At 39.9% G+C, this 19,723-nt stretch overlaps 1 protein-coding gene across 2 annotated transcripts in view; it reads left to right on the top strand.

Moving 5' to 3' along the window:
- Positions 1-19,723, top strand: part of LOC115214188 (dynein heavy chain 3, axonemal-like) — a 257,372-nt gene that overhangs the window by 113,745 nt on the left and 123,904 nt on the right. For both annotated transcript variants that reach the window (XM_036504718.1, XM_029783288.2), the window contains exons 32-34: positions 740-962; positions 5,354-5,484; positions 14,206-14,604. In XM_036504718.1, coding sequence (XP_036360611.1) covers positions 740-962; positions 5,354-5,484; positions 14,206-14,604 — 753 coding nt within the window. The remainder of the gene's footprint in view (positions 1-739; positions 963-5,353; positions 5,485-14,205; positions 14,605-19,723) is intronic.

The following is a 19,723-nucleotide window of genomic DNA, read 5'->3' as shown; positions in this document are numbered from 1 at the left end:
CTGAATGACCTTCACATGCTCTCTCTCTCTCTCTCTCTTTCTCACATGCACACACTCTCACACAGTTGGTGTTGCTGATAAGCAATCAGCCTAATTGTGTATATCTGCATCACTACCTCCATATCAGCTTTTCTTGGATTTCTCTTATAGTTGTACTTGATGCAGTGGACCTAATCCTGGATGAAGTATTTGGAGTTTAAGTTCAAATTCATTGAGCAATACTACATGCTTTCTATACTGAGAATATCTAGCTCTCACCCAGTGCGTGTATATGTGTGTGTGTGTGTGTGTGTGTGTGTGTGTATGTGAAGGCATGTGGCTTAGTGGTTAGAGTATTTGATTCCTGATCATAAGGTCGTGAGTTCAATTCCCAGCAATGTGTTGTGTCCTTGAGCAAGACACTTTATTTCACGTTGCTTCAGTCCACTCAGCTGTCAAAAAATGAGTAGTACCTGTATTTCAAAAGGGCCAGCCTTGTCACACTCTGTGTCATGCTGAATCTCCCTGAGAACTACATTAAGGATACATGTGTTTGTGTAGTACTCAGCCACTTGCATATTAATTTCATGAGCAGGCTGTTCCATTGATTGGATCAACTGGAACCCTTGTCTTCATAACCGACCAAGTGCAGGTTATATGTGTGTGTTTGTGTATCTCATGCCAGCATAGAAGACAGACGTTAAACGATGATGATGATGACAATGTGTGTATATATAAATTTACATCTTCTGTGTTGCAGGTATATGAAATGATTCTTGTACGCCATGGCTTGATGATTGTTGGAGAACCTTTGGGCGGGAAAACCATGGCTTACCAAGTTCTTGCAGATGCTTTGACAGATCTCTGCCAGGGTAAACTGTTTGAAGAAAACAAAGTGAAATATACCATAATTAACCCCAAGTCTATCACAATGGGACAATTATATGGTTGCTTTGATCCTGTGTCCCATGAGTGGACAGACGGTAAGGTCAATTCTTTTTGTGAATGAACACTTGCAAATACCTTTCTTGCATTTAGTGCCTTTTTTCTTCAATGACTGTATAAAATATTAGCCATATCGTGTGTATTACACTCTGGTATTAAAACATGTGACAGTGTATGTAAAAGACTTGTGGCTGGAGAGTATTATGGAAATGAATTATGTAATAGTAAGTTTTGTGAAAGCGCATGGCTCAGTCGTTAGAGCGTCGAGCTTACAATCGTGAGGTTGTGAGTTCGAATCCTGGACCGGGCTGCGTGTTGTGTTCTTCAGCAAGACACTTTATTTCACTTTGCTCCGGTTCACTCAGCTGTAGAAATGAGTTGTGACATCACAGGTACCCAGCTGTATCGGTCTTTGCCTTTCCCTTGGATAACACTGGTGGCATGGAGAGGGGAGGCCAGTATGCATGGGCAACTGCTGGTCTTTCATAAACAACCTTGCCCGGACTTGTGCCTGGGAGGGTAACTTTCTAGGTGCAATCCCATGGTCAGTCATGACCGAAGGGTGTCTCAATGAATAGTAAGTTTAGAGAACTGTAGTGATTGGAGGGAGTTACCATGAAAATAGAAGACCTGTGGTGAGAGAAGACAATGTATGCTAATAAAATATGTAGTATTTATGGTAGAAGATCTGTGATAATTGAGATTGAAAGGAAATTAAACCTTTAGTATTTAAACTGGTTATATCCAGCCCAAATATTCCACCTGTTCTTTGTTCAAATCAGCTAGATCTGGCTTCTCACACCTACTCTACAATATCATTCCAAAAATTTTCAGCCACATCATTGAAATCTTGAAGTTATGAGATAATGCATGATTAATTCAAAACACTGTGAATAAACAAGTATTAGATTTGATAGAGTAATTTGAATGCTAAAGGGTTAAACATGGTCTTGATTGTGATTCTATTTTTTCCTCAAGTTATGAGTTCTCTCACTTACAGAACACAATGCTAAAGCATTGTGTTCTGTAATGCATTGTGATAGACGAGTTTGTTACTGACTCATTAAGTCGTTGGTCTAGCTACGTTATCACAAGGTGGGCGTCCAGTAAGTTTTTCCCCTCTTGCACCCTTTCCAAAAGTAAATTGTATCCTTTTATTGAGAATAAATTTGTCACAACTGCTAAGTACTAATGTCAATAGCAACATTAACTGACACTTTACTCTCATTCGAGATTAACTGAAATATATTTGATAAATCTTAAAAATACAAAATAAAGATGACAAGATATTACATTGTAGGGTTCAGCTTGATTCATATAGCTTTGACATTTTCTACGACTGTCGAAAAGAGAATTTGCACACTGATGTCTTGTGTTGGAATGTTCAGCTAGATTTCTTTGACATATTCACAATGAATTCTGTCATCCAAGTGGGATTAGATTCTTGTCATACCCAGATCCAAGAAAATCTTGTTTTCCTATAAGGACAATTATTACAAAGAAAAACAATTTATAATGTAAACCAAAGTCAATGTATAAAGAGTCAATATACATTGTAGCAACTTAAGATTTTAGAAAATTATGAGATGTTAGCAAAGTTTGTGTACAGAGATGTGTTGGAAGAACTTATTTACATGGCATATATATATATATATTATATATATATATATATATATATATATATATACACACACAGACCTTCAAGCATAACAGAGATAGAAATTGTCCAAATGAATGTAAACAGTTCTTGAGAAGATCAGTGCTTGATATAAAGCTTGCACTGTTTCAGAGAGAAAATCTTACAATTTTGTCCTTATCACAAGAACCCATCCAGACAAACACATCAAAAAACAAAAAAAAATTGCTAGCTCAGCATGTAGAGACAAAATGAAGGGGAAATGTGTCATAAGCTTCTTTTTCATTGGCTGGAGTATCAAAAGTTTACCTGAGGTGCATTGATTTGATTAATCAGAACCCATGTTAATCACAACTCTAGCCCAGCTCCAACAATAAATGCATGCTAGAACTGTATATTTTACAAAATATTTTAAAATTAAAAAGTGAATATTTTAAAATTAAAAAGAACCAGAGTCAAACTAAACATTGCTACAGGCAAGACCCAACCTCCAGCCCATATATTTAAACCCAATTTATAAGGGGTAACTGTGCTTTGCCGAATTCCTTTCTAATTTAAAAATGTTTATACTTCTATAGACATGAATTGAGTGCCTCTATCATTGTGAACAGTACTCAGCATTCCAACTAAAGAGCGTGGCTCTTTAAAACATTAAACAAAAGTTTCAGATGTTATATCAACCAAAGAATAACCAAAGTATTCATCAACTGCCACAAAAACTTAAATTTTATAGTCTGATTGAAGCTCTCTCTCTCTCTCTCCTGCTGCTCAGCTTTTGCAGATTCCCATAACTTTCTGTTGCCATCCAATTCCATTATTATAAATTTGAATTGAGAGTTTGAGTCTTAGTGAATCTTTCATTATCTGACTACACAACCATGGATGCCATCCCTATGGATGCATTGCAGTTCCTCTCTTGATAAAGCTTGGTGATCCTAACTGTTGATCTTCTAGGATTCCTCTCTTCATCATCAATGTAAGACGTATTGTTAGCTCAGTTGAGCTCTTCTGTTGCCTCTTTACAATCTGCCATGCTGCAGTTCCATGAATTTGCTGTATCTCTGGCAGGTGGCTGAACAGGTGCTATAACTTTCCAAGGGCAGTCTGTAACTATACAAGGCATGATTGCCAGTCCATGAGGTATTTTCAAAATACCAGCATACCTGATTGAATACTACCTCATAAAAGCTTCTCAGATTATGGAACGTATCTCATTGGATTTTGTGTAATCTAAACTCTATTACTCTCTTACTTATTTCAGTCATTTGGCTGTGGCCATGCTGGAGCACCGCCTTTAGTTGAGCAAATTGACCCCAGGACTTAGTCTTTGTAAGCCTAGTACTTATTCTATCAGTCTCTTTTGCCGAACCGCTAAGTTACGAAGATGTAAACACACCAGCATCGGTTGTCAAACGATGTTGGAGGGTGGGGACAAACACAGACACACAAACATATATATATATATATACGATAGGCTTCTTTCAATTTCTGTCCACCAAATCCACCCACAAGGCTTTGGTCGGCCCAAGGCTATAGTAGAAGACACTTGCCCAAGGTGCCACGCAGTGGGACTGAACCTGGAACCATGTGGTTGGTAAGCAAGCTACTTACCACACAGCCCCTCCTACGCCTAAAACGATCAGCATTTTGAAATTAGTATTGTGGCAGTTGATGAATACTTTGGTTATTCTTTAGTTGATATAACATCTGAAACTTTTGTTTAATGTCTTAAAGAGCCACGCTGTTTTGTTGGAATGCTGAGTACTGTTCACAATGATAGAGGCACTCAATTCATGTCTATAGAAGTATAAATATTTTAAATTAGAAAGGAATTCTGCAAAGCACAGTTACCCCTTATAAATTGGGTTTAAATATATGGGCTGGAGGTTGGGTCTTGCCTGTAGCAATGTTTAGCTTGACTCTGGTTCTTTTTAATTTTAAAATATTCACTTTTTAATTTTAAAATATTTTGTAAAATATACAGTTCTAACATGCATTTATTGTTGGAGCTGGGCTAGAGTTGTGATTAACATGGGTTCTGATTAATCAAATCAATGCACCTCAGGAAAACTTTTGATACTCCAACCAATGAAAAAGAAGCTTATGACCCATTTCCCCTTCATTTTGCCTCTACATGCTGAGCTAGCAAATTTTTTTTTTTTTGATGTGTTTGTCTGGATGGGTTCTTGTGATAAGGACAAAATTGTAAGATTTTCTCTCTGAAACAGTGCAAGATTTATATCAAGCACTGATCTTCTCAAGAACTGTATACATTCATTTGGACAATTTCTATCTCTGTTTATGCTTGAAGGTCTGTATATATATATATATATATATATATATATATATATGCCATGTAAATAAGTTCTTCCAACACATCTCTGTACACAAACTTTGCTAACACCTCATAATTTTCAAAAATCTTAAGTTGCTACAATGTATATTGACCCTTTATACATTGACTTTGGTTTACATTATAAATTAGGTTGTTTTGTAATAATTGTCCTTATATAGCCTGTGTGATCTAGTTTATGCTTCAGCCTGGCTTGATAAACTAGTTGTCTTTGACTATATTCTATATATTCTCCATCATCGATGTTGTTGTTGCTGTCATCGTTGCCACTGTTATCGTCACCGTCATCATCGTCATAATTATTTTCCTGTCCATTTTTTCCGTATATTCCATAAATTCTCTAAATATTCCTTGACCCAATAGTGTAAACAAGTGACTGACAGCTTATTTCTAATCCCAGTGATTACCATATTTCTCTTTTTGTTTGTCCTCTCTCCCAGGGGTTTTGGCAACAGTATTCAGGTCATTTGCTAATGAAGCGACCGATGACCGCAAGTGGATTATTTTTGATGGTCCTGTGGATGCCATCTGGATTGAGAACATGAATACAGTCCTTGACGACAACAAAAAGGTTAGTTTCAAGACACACACACACTCTCTGTTACTCTTTTATTTTTTTTTACTTGTTTCTGTCATTTAACTTCAGTTGTGCTGGAGCATTACCTTAAAGAGTTTTAGTTGAAGAAATCGACCCCAGAACTTATTTTTTAAGCCTTGTACTTAATCTATTGGTCTATTTTGCTGAACCACTAAGTTACGGGGAGGTAGACACAAACACTAGTTGTCAAGTGGTAATGAGAAGACAAACACAGACACAAAGACACACACACACACACGACTTAGTGGTTAGAACATTTGGCTCGCAATCATAAGGTTGTGAGTTCAATTCCTGGTGATGCATTGTATCCTTGAGCAAGACACTTTATTGCATGTTGCTCCAGTCCACTCAGCTGGCAAAAATGAGTGGTACCTGTATTTCAAAAAGGCCAGCCCTGTCACTCTCTGTGTCACACTGAATCTCCCTGAGAACTATGTTAAGAGTACATGTGTCTGTAAAGCGCTCAGCCACTTGCACGTTATTTTCACAAGCAAGCTATTCTGTTGATCTTATCGTTGTAACCAATGGAGTGCTCTAAGATATATACATATATATCTTCATAATACTAAAAATCTAGGGATGTTTGTGAGTACCTGAAACATCTCAGAAATAATATATTTTATCTTAATTTTATTGCATATTTATTTTCATACTTGCAGTACAAATTTAACCTCTATTTATTAAGGAAAATGATTAAACACAATTTTTGTTATTACTCGATGGAAAAAAATACAGCTTCTGTGACAACAACACACATACAGAATAAGAATACACACACATATTATGAATGTCATGGCATGTCAATCAACACAAACACACATCTGTTATCTGTGACGTATACACACACATAGTCTTTGCACTCTCTCAGAAAAAAAAATAATGTCAACTTTTTGATGTACACAGTATTTTAATCATTTAGAAATATTTTTAACTGATTGTGATTTCAAAAATGTAAGTTGTTTGTACAGTAAGTATTTATAATTTAGCTTTCTTTAACCACACAATAGTTTATTGTTTTTTAAAATTATTTTCAAGTCGTAAATTTCTGTAAAAATTTTTCATTTATTGATTTTTGTTTTAAAGTGAAAGAAAGATGTATGTACATGTATATTAAATGGACGTGTGTGTGTGAATGAAAGAGAGAGAGAGGAAGAGAGAGAAAGAAAAGAGGGAGAGGAAGAAAGAAAGTGAGTGAAGGGGTGTATTGTCATGTATACTTACATCAATACATATGTGTTCATCTTTTTTGTATGTATGTGTGAGAGAAAGATAGGGAGAGAAGAGAGAGAGAGAGAGAGAGTGAGTGAACATGTGTGTTCTCATGTAAGTGTAAGTAGTACTCTCTCTCTCTCTCACACACACATGTCCATTTCATATATACATTCATACCTCTTTCACTTTTACCTCTCTCTCACTTTAAATTGAAAGAAAATACATAAATTTTTTTTATGGAAATTAACGAACAAAACCACCTGATCCAGATGACAGTTCTGAGAATCAAAGCAAAAGATTGCCCCCAAGGGGATATCATTACAAAACATTTTTCGGGTACATTCAACGTATCTCAGCTCCATAGAGTTGGCTGCTATTTCTAGCACGCTCTGCTACCACATAACAGGTATTTGTGGTTAAGGACTTGAAATACCTGTTACTTGGTAGCTGGGTATGCAAGAAATAGCAGCCAAATCTTTTCTTTTCTGGGGTAAGGAGCCGTTTATGTGTGATTTCGATGTCACATTCATTGAAAGCATGTGAAATAAGGTGGAAAAAAAAAACATAAAACATAACTCCGTTGCTAGGAAACTCTGACCCTAACCCAATGGGTCACGGCTATTCTAGTCTAGTATATATATATATATATATATATATAGGACCAAAGACTTTGAGGACCAAAAACTTGAGAGGACCAAAGACTTGAGGTGTTTCGTGTTGCAAGACAGTGTGTGAGAGAGAATCGTGATGTGGTAGGAAAGAAATGTGTTCGCATGGATGATGGTTCACTTGCGCTAAATGAGGATGCAAAGAGAGAGGTTTGGAGACACCACTATGAAAGGTTGCTGAATAAAGAAAATGAGTGAGATAAAGAGAGTCTGCCTAATGTCGACCCAACAGAGGGATCAGCTATCTGAGTTGACAGTTCCTCGGTAGTTAAGGCAATTAGAAGCATGAAGACAGGGAAAGCCCCATCCCATCAGGAATCACTGCAGAGATGCTCAAAATATCCGGTAGTGTCGGCTATAGCCTATTCACACGTATGGTTAATCAGGTGATACATGAAGGAGGCATACCCAATGACTGGTGTAGCAGCATAATAGTCAACTGCTACAAAGGTAAAGGTGACGCCCTAGATACAAATAATTGCAGAGGTATCAAGCTGTTGGATCAGGTAATGAAGTTACGAAGAGGGTCATAACCCAACTAATTAGAGAGAGAGTTAGTTTAGATGAGATGCAGTTTGGGTTCTTGCCAGGGAAAAGTACCACTGATGCTATATTCCTGGTAAGGCAGCTGCAGGAGAAATACCTAGCCAAAGATAAGCCCCTGTACCTGGCTTTTGTTGACATGGAGAAAGCCTTCGACAGGGTCCCTCGATCCCTTATCTGGTGGTCAATGAGGAAACTAGGGATAGATGAATGGTTAGTGAGAGCTGTGCGAGCCATTTACAGGGACGCCACTAGTAAGGTGAGGGTTGGCAACTAGTACAGTAAAGAAATTCCGGGTAGGGGTCCACCAAGGCTCAGTCCTCAGCCCCCTCCTATTTATCATAGTCCTCCAGGCAATAATGGAGGAATTCAAGACAGGATGCCCTGGGAGCTCCTCTATGTTGATGACCTTGCTCTAATTGCTGAGTCACTATCAGAACTGGAGGAGAAGTTTCAGATGTGGAAGCAAGGATTAGAATCAAAGGGCCTTAGAGTCAATCTAGCTAAAACCAAAGTCCTAATAAGTAGGAAGGTAGACAAATGACAAATGCCTTCAGGTAGATGGCTCTGCTCGATCTGTAGAAAAAGTGTAGGTAGAAACTCTATAAGATGCACCAAGTGTAAGCTATGGACACATAAGAAGTGCAGCAATGTCAAAGGAAGGCTAACTAGGAAGATAGTTTTTGTATGTGGCAGATGCTCAGGAGCAATAAACACTGAAAATGCTCTGAGACCAACTTCTGCCACATTCCAGGGAGAAAAACTAGAAATAGTTGATAGCTTCCATTACCTAGGTGACCAAGTCAGTAGCGGGGGCGGGTGTGCTGAAAGTGTAACTGCTAGAGTAAGAATAGCTTGGGCAAAGTTCAGAGAGCTCTTACCTCTGCTGGTGACAAAAGGCCTCTCGCTCAGAGTAAAAGGCAGACTGTATGACGCGTGTGTACGAACAGCCATGCTACATGGCAGTGAAACATGGGCCGTGACTGCTGAGGATATGCGTAAGCTCGCAAGAAATGAAGCCAGTATGCTCCGATGGATGTGTAATGTCAGTGTTCATACTTGACAGTGTAAGTACCTTGAGAGAAAAGCTGGACCTAAGAAGCATCAGTTGTGGTGTGCAAGAGAGACATTTGCACTGGTATGGTCATGTGGCGAGAATGGATGAAGATAGTTGTGTGAAAAAGTGCCACACCCTAGCAGTTGAGGGAACCTGTGGAAGAGGCAGACCCAGGAAAACCTGGGATGAGGTGGTGAAGCACGACCTTCGAACTTTAGGTCTCACTGAGGAAATGACTAGAGACCGAGACCTTTGGAAGTATGCTGTGCGTGAGAAGACCCGGCAGGACAAGTGAAACCGTAACCCGTGGCCTCTACATGGGATGTAGCCAGTCCACTTATGCATACCTTTCCTTCTTGGGACACAAAACTCTACTTGTGAAGACCTGTTGAGGCAAGTGAAAATCGAAATCAATCAACATCAATGGAAATTGCAGCTGTGATACCAGTGCCGGTGGTACTTAAGAGAACCATCCGAATGTGGCCGTTGCCAGTGCCTCCCCGCCTGGCCTCGTGCCGGTGGCACGTGAAAAGCACCATCCGATCGTGGCCGTTGCCAGCCTCGCCTGGCCCCCGTGCTGGTGGCACCGAAAAAGCACCATCTGAACGTGGCCATTGCCAGCCTCGCCTGGCCCCCGTGCTGGTGGCACGTAAAAAGCACCATCCGATCATGGCCGTTTGCCAGCCTCATCTGGCACGTAAAAAGCACCCACTACACTCACGGAGTGGTTGCCGTTAGGAAGGGCATCCAGCCGTAGAAACATTGCCAGATCAGACTGGATTTTTGCAGCTTCCTGGTTTCCTAGACCCCAGTTGAACCATCCAACCCATGCTAGCATGGAAAGCGGACGCTAAACGATGATGATGATGATATATATGTGTATGTATATATTTATATGTATGTATATATATATGTATGTATGTATATATATATATATATATATATATATATATAGCGCCACAGCTCATCAACCGCCCACTGATCTTACGCTTCCTCCTGTTTTTGAATCTGACACTGCCTGCCTCATCCGACTATCTCCTTCCAGTCCCCCACCCCCCGCCTAGTAATATCCTACGTTTTTATTTCTTACGAACCTGCACCAACCCTTCCTGCCATCGTTCCTCCTTACCCCAACCTTCCCCACTGGTGCTCCCCTATATTACCCGCACCCCTCCACTATCTCTCCTCTCTCGTTTCACTGGTGAACCTTTCTCAGCTGGACCCCCCCCCCAACTCAACTCTAGAATATCTGTATTTTTCCCCTTACTACGCTACCTAATTACGTTACTCAGTGACGATAACGAATGACCACTGCTAACACCAGCTCCTGCCCACGGCGTGGTCAGGTCGGAAGAGAGATCAAAAAAAATGCCACGAAAACTATCACCACCACAACAACCCCCTCTTCTCAGGCGCTGAATCCCCCCCTCCGCCCCACATCTCCTTCCCAGTTTTAGAGTTGGCACTATCAATGTTGGTACATTGACAGGCAAGTCTAGTGAGATTGTAGAGATGCTAGAGAGAAGACAGGTTGATGTATGCTACATACAAGAGGTAAGATGGAGAGGTGCTTCAGCTAGGGTCCTCACGGGCAAGGCACTTAGGTACAAACTCTTCTGGCAAGGTAACGTGGAAGGTGTAGGGGGTAGGCATTCTCCTTGCGGAGAAATGGGTGGATAAGGTCATAGAGGTTGTCAGGGTTTGCGATAGAGTGCTTAAGCTCAGGTTGGTCCTACAGAGTGGCACAGCTATGATTATCTCCGCCTATGCCCCACAAGTGGGACTACCAAATGATCAGAAGGACAACTTTTATGATACCCTTCTGCAGGCTACTTCAAAGACTAGTAGCAAGGACCTCATCTTTGTAGGTGGAGATTTTAATGGGCATGTTGGGCGGGAATCGGGTATCTTCACTGGGGTACATGGTGGCCATGGTATTGGCACCAGAAATGATGAGGGAACTAGACTGCTGGAATTCTGTGATGCATGTAACCTTTCAATCTGCAACACTAACTTCAAGAAGCCAGTTTGCCACCTTATAACTTATCAGTCAGGAGATTCCGCTAGCCAAATAGACTTCATCCTCACCAGACAGCGGGATGCAGGGTTGCTCTTGAATACAAAGACCCTCCCGAGTGAAGAATGTATCCCTCAGCATAGACTAATCATCAGTGACTTTAAGCTTGAGGCCAGAAGGACTCCAAGAAACAAACCAATCCAGAAAAGAAGGATTTGGAGGCTAAAGAACCCTTCACATGGTCAGAAATTTAGGGACATACTCATCAAGAAATTTGATGAGAGGGAGGAGGAGCTTCAGACGTCAGACATAGAAGGTAGCTGGGAATTCCTATGGGACAGCTTGCTGAGTGCCACAGACCGAGTCTGTGGATGGTGCAAAGTCCCTTCCAGACCTAGAATTACGTGGTGGTAGAATAGTGCAGTAGATAAAGCCATTTGTGAAAAGAGACGGGCCTGGAAAGCCTGGAAGGATGGGGGCAGCAGGGAACTGTACCAGATAGCCAAAAGGGAGGCTGGGTGGCAGGTATACATAGCCAAAGATGTAGCAGAAAAGAAGAAGTTTGCCAATGTCCAGCGACGCGAGGATCAAAGAGCTGAAGTATTTCGGATTGCCAGACAGTGTGTCAGAGAAAATAGTGATGTTATAGGAGAGAAATGTGTCTGAATGGATGATGGGGCACTTGCTTTTACTGCTAGTGAAAAGAAAGAGGCTTGGAGAAGCCATTATGAAAGACTGCTGAATGAGGAGAATGAATGGGAGGAGGAGAGCCTGCCAAATGTTGACCCAGTAGAGGGACCAGCTACCCGAATAGACAGCTCCCTTGTAGATAAGGCAATTAAGGATATGAAACCAGGTAAAGCCCCCGGCCTATCAGGAATCACTGCTGAGATGCTTAAAACAGCTGGCTATGTGGGCTATGGCATAGTCACCCGCATTGTAAACCAGGTAGTTCACAATGGAGTCATACCCAATGACTGGTGCAGCAGCACATAGTCAACTTACAAGGGTAAGGGTGATGCTCTAGATAGAAATAACTACAGAGGTATCAAACTGTTGGACCGGTGATGAAGGTCTCAGAGAAGGTCATAACCCATCTCATTAGGGAGAGAATTTGTTTAGATGAAATGCAGTTCGGTTTTGTACCAGGTAGAAGCACCACTGATGCTATATTCCTGGTCCGACAACTGCAGGAGAAGTACCTAGCTAAAGATAAACCCCTACTATAGCTTTTGTAGACTTGGAGAAAGCCTTTGACAGGGTTCCCCGTTCCCTTATCTGGTGGTCGATGCGGAAACTGGAGATTGACGAATGGCTAATAAGGGCTGTACAGGCTCTATACAGAGAGGCTGTCAGCAAGGTTAGGACTGGCATGATATAGTGAAGAAATTCCGGGTAGAAGTAGGTGTGCACCAGGGCTCAGCCCAGTCCCCTTTTATTCATCATAGTCCTTCAGGCAATAACAGAGGAATTCAAAACGGGATGCCCCTGGGAGCTCCTCTATGCCGATGACCTAGCTCTCATAGCAGAATCACTACCGGAACTAGAAAAGAAATTTCGGGTGTGGAAGCAAGGGTTAGAATCAAAGGGCCTTAGAATAAATGTAGCAAAGACCAAAGTATTAGTAAGCAGCAAGAGGTACTCAGCACACACCCCTTCGGGTAGGTGGCCCTGCTCAATCTGTAAGAAAGGTACAGGTAGAAACTCCATAAGATGCACCCAATGTAAGCTATGGACACATAAGAGGTGCAGCAACATTAAAGGGAAATTAACAGATAAGATAGCTTTCATGTGCAGCAGATGCACAGGGACAATAGACACAACAGACACTCAGAAAACAGATTCCATCACACTCCAGGGAGAGAAACTAGAAGTAGTTGATAGTTTCCGCTACCTGGGTGACCAAGTTAGTAGCGGAGGTGGATGCACAGAGAGTATCACCACTAGAATACGAATAGCCTGGGCAAAGTTCAGAAAGCTCCTACCCCTACTGGCAACAAAAGGTCTCTCCCTCAGAGCGAAAGGTAGACTGTATGATGCATGTGTGTGAACTGCCATGCTTCACGGTAATGAAACATGGGCTGTGACTGCAGAGGACATGCGTAGACTTGAAAGAAATGAAGCTAGCATGATCCGCTGGATGTTTGTTGTCAGTGTGCACGCAAGACAGGTGTAAGCATCCTGAGAGAAATGCTGGATATAAGAAGCATCAGATGTGGTGTGCAAGAGCGACGCTTGCGATGGTATGGTCATGTGCTGCGGATGGATGAAGAGAGATGTGTGAAGAAGTGCCACTCCCAACAGTTGAAGGTATCAGGGGGAGAGTAGACCCAGGAAGACATGGGATGAAGTAGTCAAGCATGACCTCAGAGCATTGGGCCTCACTGAGGCAATGGCGAAGGACCGAGATCTCTGGAGATATGCTGTGACTGCAAAGACCCGGGCTGCTTTCTGCAGCAATTCCACATACCCCCTAACCATTCAAAGTACCCCGGATCCCCAAAGTACCCCGGATCCCGTTGCCCCCGTGCCACTGGCACTTTAAAAGCTCGAACCGATCGTGACCGATGCCGGACCCCCCGGCCCCTGTGCAGGTGGCACGTAAAAAGCACCCACTCCACTCACGGAGTGGTTGGCGTTAGGAGGGCATCCAGCCGTAGAAACTCTGCCAGATCAGACTGGAGCCTGGAGCAGCCCCTGGCTTCCCAGACCCCGGTCGAACCGTCCAACCCGTGCTAGCGCGGAAAACGGACGTTAAACGATGATGATGATGATGATGATGATGATGTATGTATTATTATATATGTGTATATACATATGTATATATATATGTATATACATATGTCTATGTATATATATATATATATTATATATATATATATATATATATATATATATACATACATATATATGCACACACATACACATACAACAGGCTTCTTTCAGTTTCTGTTTATCAAATCCACTCACAAGGCTTTGGTTGGTCCGAGGCTATAGTAGAAGACTCTTGCCGAAAGTACCACACAGTTGGACTGAATCTGGAACTATGTGGTTGGGAAGCAAGCTTCTTACCACACACCCACATCTGAGCCTATATTCATAAATTTTAATTTCTCATCTTATATAACACACTAACAAAAGCTAAACAAATTGTGTTTCTTTATCTTAATTATCCTGTTTAATTATCTATTTTATAGCTATGTTTAATGAGTGGTGAAATAATCCAGATGAGTAAAGCAATGAACTTACTGTTTGAAGCTGCTGACCTTGAGCAAGCCTCACCAGCCACAGTGAGCAGATGTGGAATGATCTACATGGAACCTGAAGAAATGGGATGGAGGCCCTTCAAGCAATCCTACATGGACTATGAACTCCCAGACCATCTAGAACTTGCTCACAAGGAACTGATAAATGACATGTTTGAGTGGCTCATGCCACCCACCCTCTACTTTGTACAACATAAATGCCGACTCTTCCTCAGAGTATCCGACATGCAACTTATTTACTCCTTCCTGAGCATGTATACGTGCTTGATGGATGAAATCAGGGACTCCGACAAAGATGCTGAGGGTGGAAAAACCTTGACAAGTCAACAGGTAAGGTGGTCTGCATGTAATTACTGGAATAAACTGATTTATATATATGGATGAGTTTGCGTAAATAGCAACCTAATGGTATAATGCTGAATCTCATAGTGTTTGCAGTCACAAGAACCACAGTAATGACCTTGTCATGATGTAATGGACCTAGCACAAGATAGCCTAGCATACACTAATCCTCACCAATATATATTTTTTTTCCACATGTTTCAGTCATTTGACTGAGGCCATGCTGGAGCACCAACTTTAGTCAAACAAATCAACCCCATGACTTATTCTTTGTAAACCTAGTACTTATTCTATCAGTCCCTTTTGCCGAACCACTAAATGACTGGGACATAAGCACACTAACATCAGTTGTCAAGTGATGGTGGGGAGATGAACACAGACACGCAAATATATACATACATGCACACGCACACACAGACACACCCATATATATTTGCCCTGTTTTTAATTATACCATATGTTACACTGTTACACACACACACACACACACACATATATGGGCTTGTTTCAGTTTCCGTCTACCTAATCCACATCCGCTTATAAGGCTTTGGTTGGCCTGAGGCTTTAGTAGAAGACACTTGCCCAAGGTGCCATGCAGTGGGAGTGAACCCAGAACCATGTGGTTGGGAAGCAAGCTTCTTAACACACAGCCATGCCTGTACCTATATATGAACTAATATATATTTATGTGTGTGTGTGTAGTGAAAAGTTTTGTTGGAGAGATTTTACTCCTATGTAGTGAGTTATAATAATAGATATAAAAAGAAGTCAACCAGTTTACATAGTCCACCAGTTTAGCTTTCACTAATTATGAGTAAGAAATTAGTGAAAATATTACAATTTCATGGTATCATAAGAAGTTTTTAGTGCATGTTAGTAGCATGAAAGGTGTGTGTGTGCGTGTGTGTGTGTGTATCTATGTATGTATGTATGTATGTATGTATATATATATATATATATATATACAGGGGTTATACAAAATAATGGAAACACTTAGCATCATAACATCATAATTTTGAAATAACTATTATACCGTCAAAAGCTTGTTTATTTTTATATATTTTTTCATTTATTATTAGAGTTGCTTAATATGTTATGCTAAAATGGCTGTTTCTTTACAGATATCATCGGAAAAAGGTAATTAAAATTCATTAAAATGACAGATCTATCAGACTTTCAAAGAGGTAAAATTGTTGGTGCTCATATGGCAGGCACTAGTGTAACGAAAACAGCTGAAATGTTTGGTGTATCAAGAAGTACTGTCTCGAAAGTAATGACAGCCTTTGAGAAAGTGGTAAAAACCTCCTCATCAAAACAAAACTCCGGTAGAAAACTAAAACTTTCAGATAGGGACTGTCGGACTCTTACGTGAGTTGTTAGAAAGGATCACAAAAGTACAGCTCCGAAAATTACCGCAGAACTTAATGACCTCCTCGTGAACCCAGTTTCCACAAAAACTTTTTGCTGGGAGCTGCACAAAGCCAGATTTCATGGGAGGGCTGCAATCAGAAAACCACTACTTTCAAAATCAAATGTTGCAAAGCATTTAGAGTGGAGTAAAAACCTCCAGAATTGGTCCCTAGAGCAGTGGAAGAATGTTATTTTCTTGGACAAGTCATCTTTTACCTTATTTCCGACCACCGGCCGAGTATACATGTGGAGACAGCCAAAAGAAGTATTTGACCCAGACTGCTTTCTTCCAACTGTTAACCATGGAGGAGGATCTGTGATGATCTGGCGGGCTATATCTTGGAAAGCTGCCGGCCCAATGGTTTCACTTTATGGCAGAATTAATAGTCAAGACTATTTAAGCATTTTATCTAATCAAATTCATCCTATCATTGCGAAAGAGTTTCTGGAGGGAAACACAATCTTTCAGGATAATAATGCACCAATTCACACTGCTAAAGTTGTTACTGAATGGCACGAGGAACATTCTAGTGAAGTTGATCATCTTATCTGGCCACCACAGTCCCCAGATCTCAATATTATTGAATATTTATGGAGCATTTTATAAAAACAAGGAGTTGATATCATCTACTACCATCACTACAAGAACTGGACACTGTTTTAGCTGAAGAATGGATAAAAATTCCTTTGTAAACAATTCAAACTTTGTACGAGTCCATACCTTGTAGAATTCAAGCTGTAATTACTGCCAAAGGCGGTACTACCCCATATTAAAATAAATTTGTCTGAAATTTTAAGGTGTTTCCATTATTTTGTCCAACTCCTGTATATATAATATATATATATATATATACACACTAGCAGCGATACCCGGCATTGCTCAGGATTAAAATGACATATATTTTTATTGTTTTACTTGTATCGTTAATGTGACTGTGGCCTTTAGTCGAAGAAATCAACCCCAAGATTTATTCTTTGTAAGCCTAGTACTTATTCTATCAGTGTGTTTTTCCAAATAGCTAAGTTACAGGGATGTAAACACAGCAACATCAGTTGTCAAGCAATGGTGTGGCTACAAACACACACACTCACACACAAATATACACATATATATGCCAATCTTCTTACAGTTTCCATGTACGAAATCCACTCACAAGGCTTTGGTGGGCCTGAGGCTATAATGTATGTTTGTATATATATATATATATATAATAGTAGGGAATATAATTCCAAACTCACTGGGAAAAATTCAATTTAGCAATTCTAAATCAAATTTCACAATATATAATATATGTATATAATTATGAGATATAACCTCTATTAAGTAATTCAATAGTGAAAGACATTATCTATATTATATATGAAAAATTTAAATACACTATTGTGAGAATACGACCATACGTGAGGAGTTTGGTGACATATTTCTCCTTTTGTACAGCGCACGGCTGCATTCCAACATAACATAATGTTATGTTATATATAAGCCATTATACATGTTTATATACAGTGCAAAGTAAATGAATAAAGGACGCCAAAAACTGTTCTACTTTTATAAAGAGAAGATAGATTTTATTCACAGTGTACAAAGTGATTTGTGATTATTAGCATAGTGTTGTGTCATGAATGCATGCTTATAATATTTGTGTCTGTGTGTTCATGTGTGCGACAGAAGTACAGAATAAGGTGCATGCGAATACAACAGAGCATAAGAGAAGTCTCAACAATTTGAGTTCAAATGGAGTTATTTTAGAGTTATTTTACCAGTTCATGTAGTACACGATAATGAGTTCTATAACAAGATTTGAGTCTCGGAGTGGAGATTAGTTGAATCACTTGTTGTGCATATTTTTCTCTTGATATAGATATTCTTTCAGATATATATACTGCAACTGTTTTTCCGTGGTGAGGTTTTCACACTAACAGCATGAGTTGAATCTGTATTTATCTTGTTGTGTACAAGTTGAAATCTTCGTAGATGGAGATGATGCTGGTGATGACGTTCTGTCTGACGCTGGTTTGCAATAGTGTCTTCATAGTATGGTTGGCTTGGCTGTCGTCTGCCTTTTGAACTGGAACATTGTTGAGTAAGCTCTGTGTGGTCTCCGACCAAGACCTTAAAAGGTCTTAAGCCGAAAGATGGTGAATCATCAAATAATCAGCCTATTTATGGAGTTAAGATGGCTCAAATGAAAGGTCCTATCCAAAAGCTGTGATTGGTCAGTTTACACACTGGGGCGAAATAAGTAGAGAGACATACCGTGCTTAGATGCTAACCAATCATATCAGTGGAAACAACAAGGTTAAACTAGCCAAAGATGTTTGTAATCTCAAACGAGATCATTCCTAATGTTTTTCTCAAACAGTGAAGATAGCAATGAAGATAACTATTGCTACACTATAATAAATATTATTTAAAAAATCACTAAATTAAATAAACGTTAACTTGACTACGCGTGTTTCATGACTATAATAAAATTGATACTATTAAAATAAATTTGATTTAAAATTAATTCGATTTAAAAATATAGCCACTCTTCAGGTCTAAAATAATAAAATAAATGTATGTAACTTAACATATAATAATTAACAAATAACTATAGAAATATACGTATCATAACAATAAATAATCAAATAAAATGTAACAATATTGATGAAAAATAAAATCATAACTTATCTTATTGAAGAATATCAGTTAACCAAAATTTTAAATGTTAAACTTAGAACCTAGCATTGCTAAGAAAGTTATCACGTGAAAACATAACGTAAAAAAAATCTATAGAATAAATTGATAGAGATATGTATTTTAGCTGTGAAAATAACAATAGTATTTTAGCTATGAAAATAAGAAATAAACTAGATGTAATATACAATTTATATCACATGATGTGATATACCATTTATATCATGTGATAAAAGGATGTAGTGGCGAGCCATGAGTTGAGACTAAGTCTCAAAGTCATGGTCGTCTCTACAGAGCCTGTGTAGATGGAGGAATTGGGAATAGGGAATGGAAAGCTTGGTGTGTTTAGGGTAGGAGGAGGAGAAGTTGAGGTATGAATGTGAGTCTGTGTGTTTATAGTGGATGGCGGTGGTGAGAGTGGAGTAATGAATGCTGACCGAAATGTCAAGAAAGGATACAGAAGTATCAGGGATAGTGCAGGAGAAGTGGAGGGCAGGATGGAAAGATTTGAGAAAAGAGAGGAAGGAGTCTAGATGTTTGCAGGAGAGTGAGGTTGCACCGATACAGTCTTCAATATAAACGGCCGTATAGTTCGGGAGTGGGACCAGTGAAACTTGAGAATATTTGGGCCTCAACATAGCAAACAAATAGGTTCGCATAGTTGGGGCCCATTCACATTCCCATGACCACTCCCGAGTACTGCTGGTAGAAATCACCAGCAAACGAGAAGCAGTTGTGTGAGAGGACAAGTTTGGCCAGATGAATGAGTGTGGATGTGTTGGGTTGGGGGTTGGGTCAAAGGTCAAGGAAATGTTGGAGTGCATGCATCCCCTCATGGTGAGGGATCACCATGTAAAGGCTCTGGATGTCAAGAGTGAAGAGAAGTTTAGAGGGGCCAGATGGGAAGGAGAAAGAGTTGAACAAACGAAGCACGTGGTTGGTGTCATGGATGTGAGAGGGGAAGGAAGCCACTAGTGGGACATGGACATGGTCATGATATCTGGAGATGAGTTTGGT

The sequence above is a fragment of the Octopus sinensis genome, linkage group LG7 (assembly GCF_006345805.1).
Source record: "Octopus sinensis linkage group LG7, ASM634580v1, whole genome shotgun sequence".
In the NCBI taxonomy this organism is placed as follows: Eukaryota; Metazoa; Mollusca; class Cephalopoda; order Octopoda; family Octopodidae; genus Octopus; species Octopus sinensis.
This window is presented reverse-complemented; position numbering and strand designations above follow the sequence as displayed.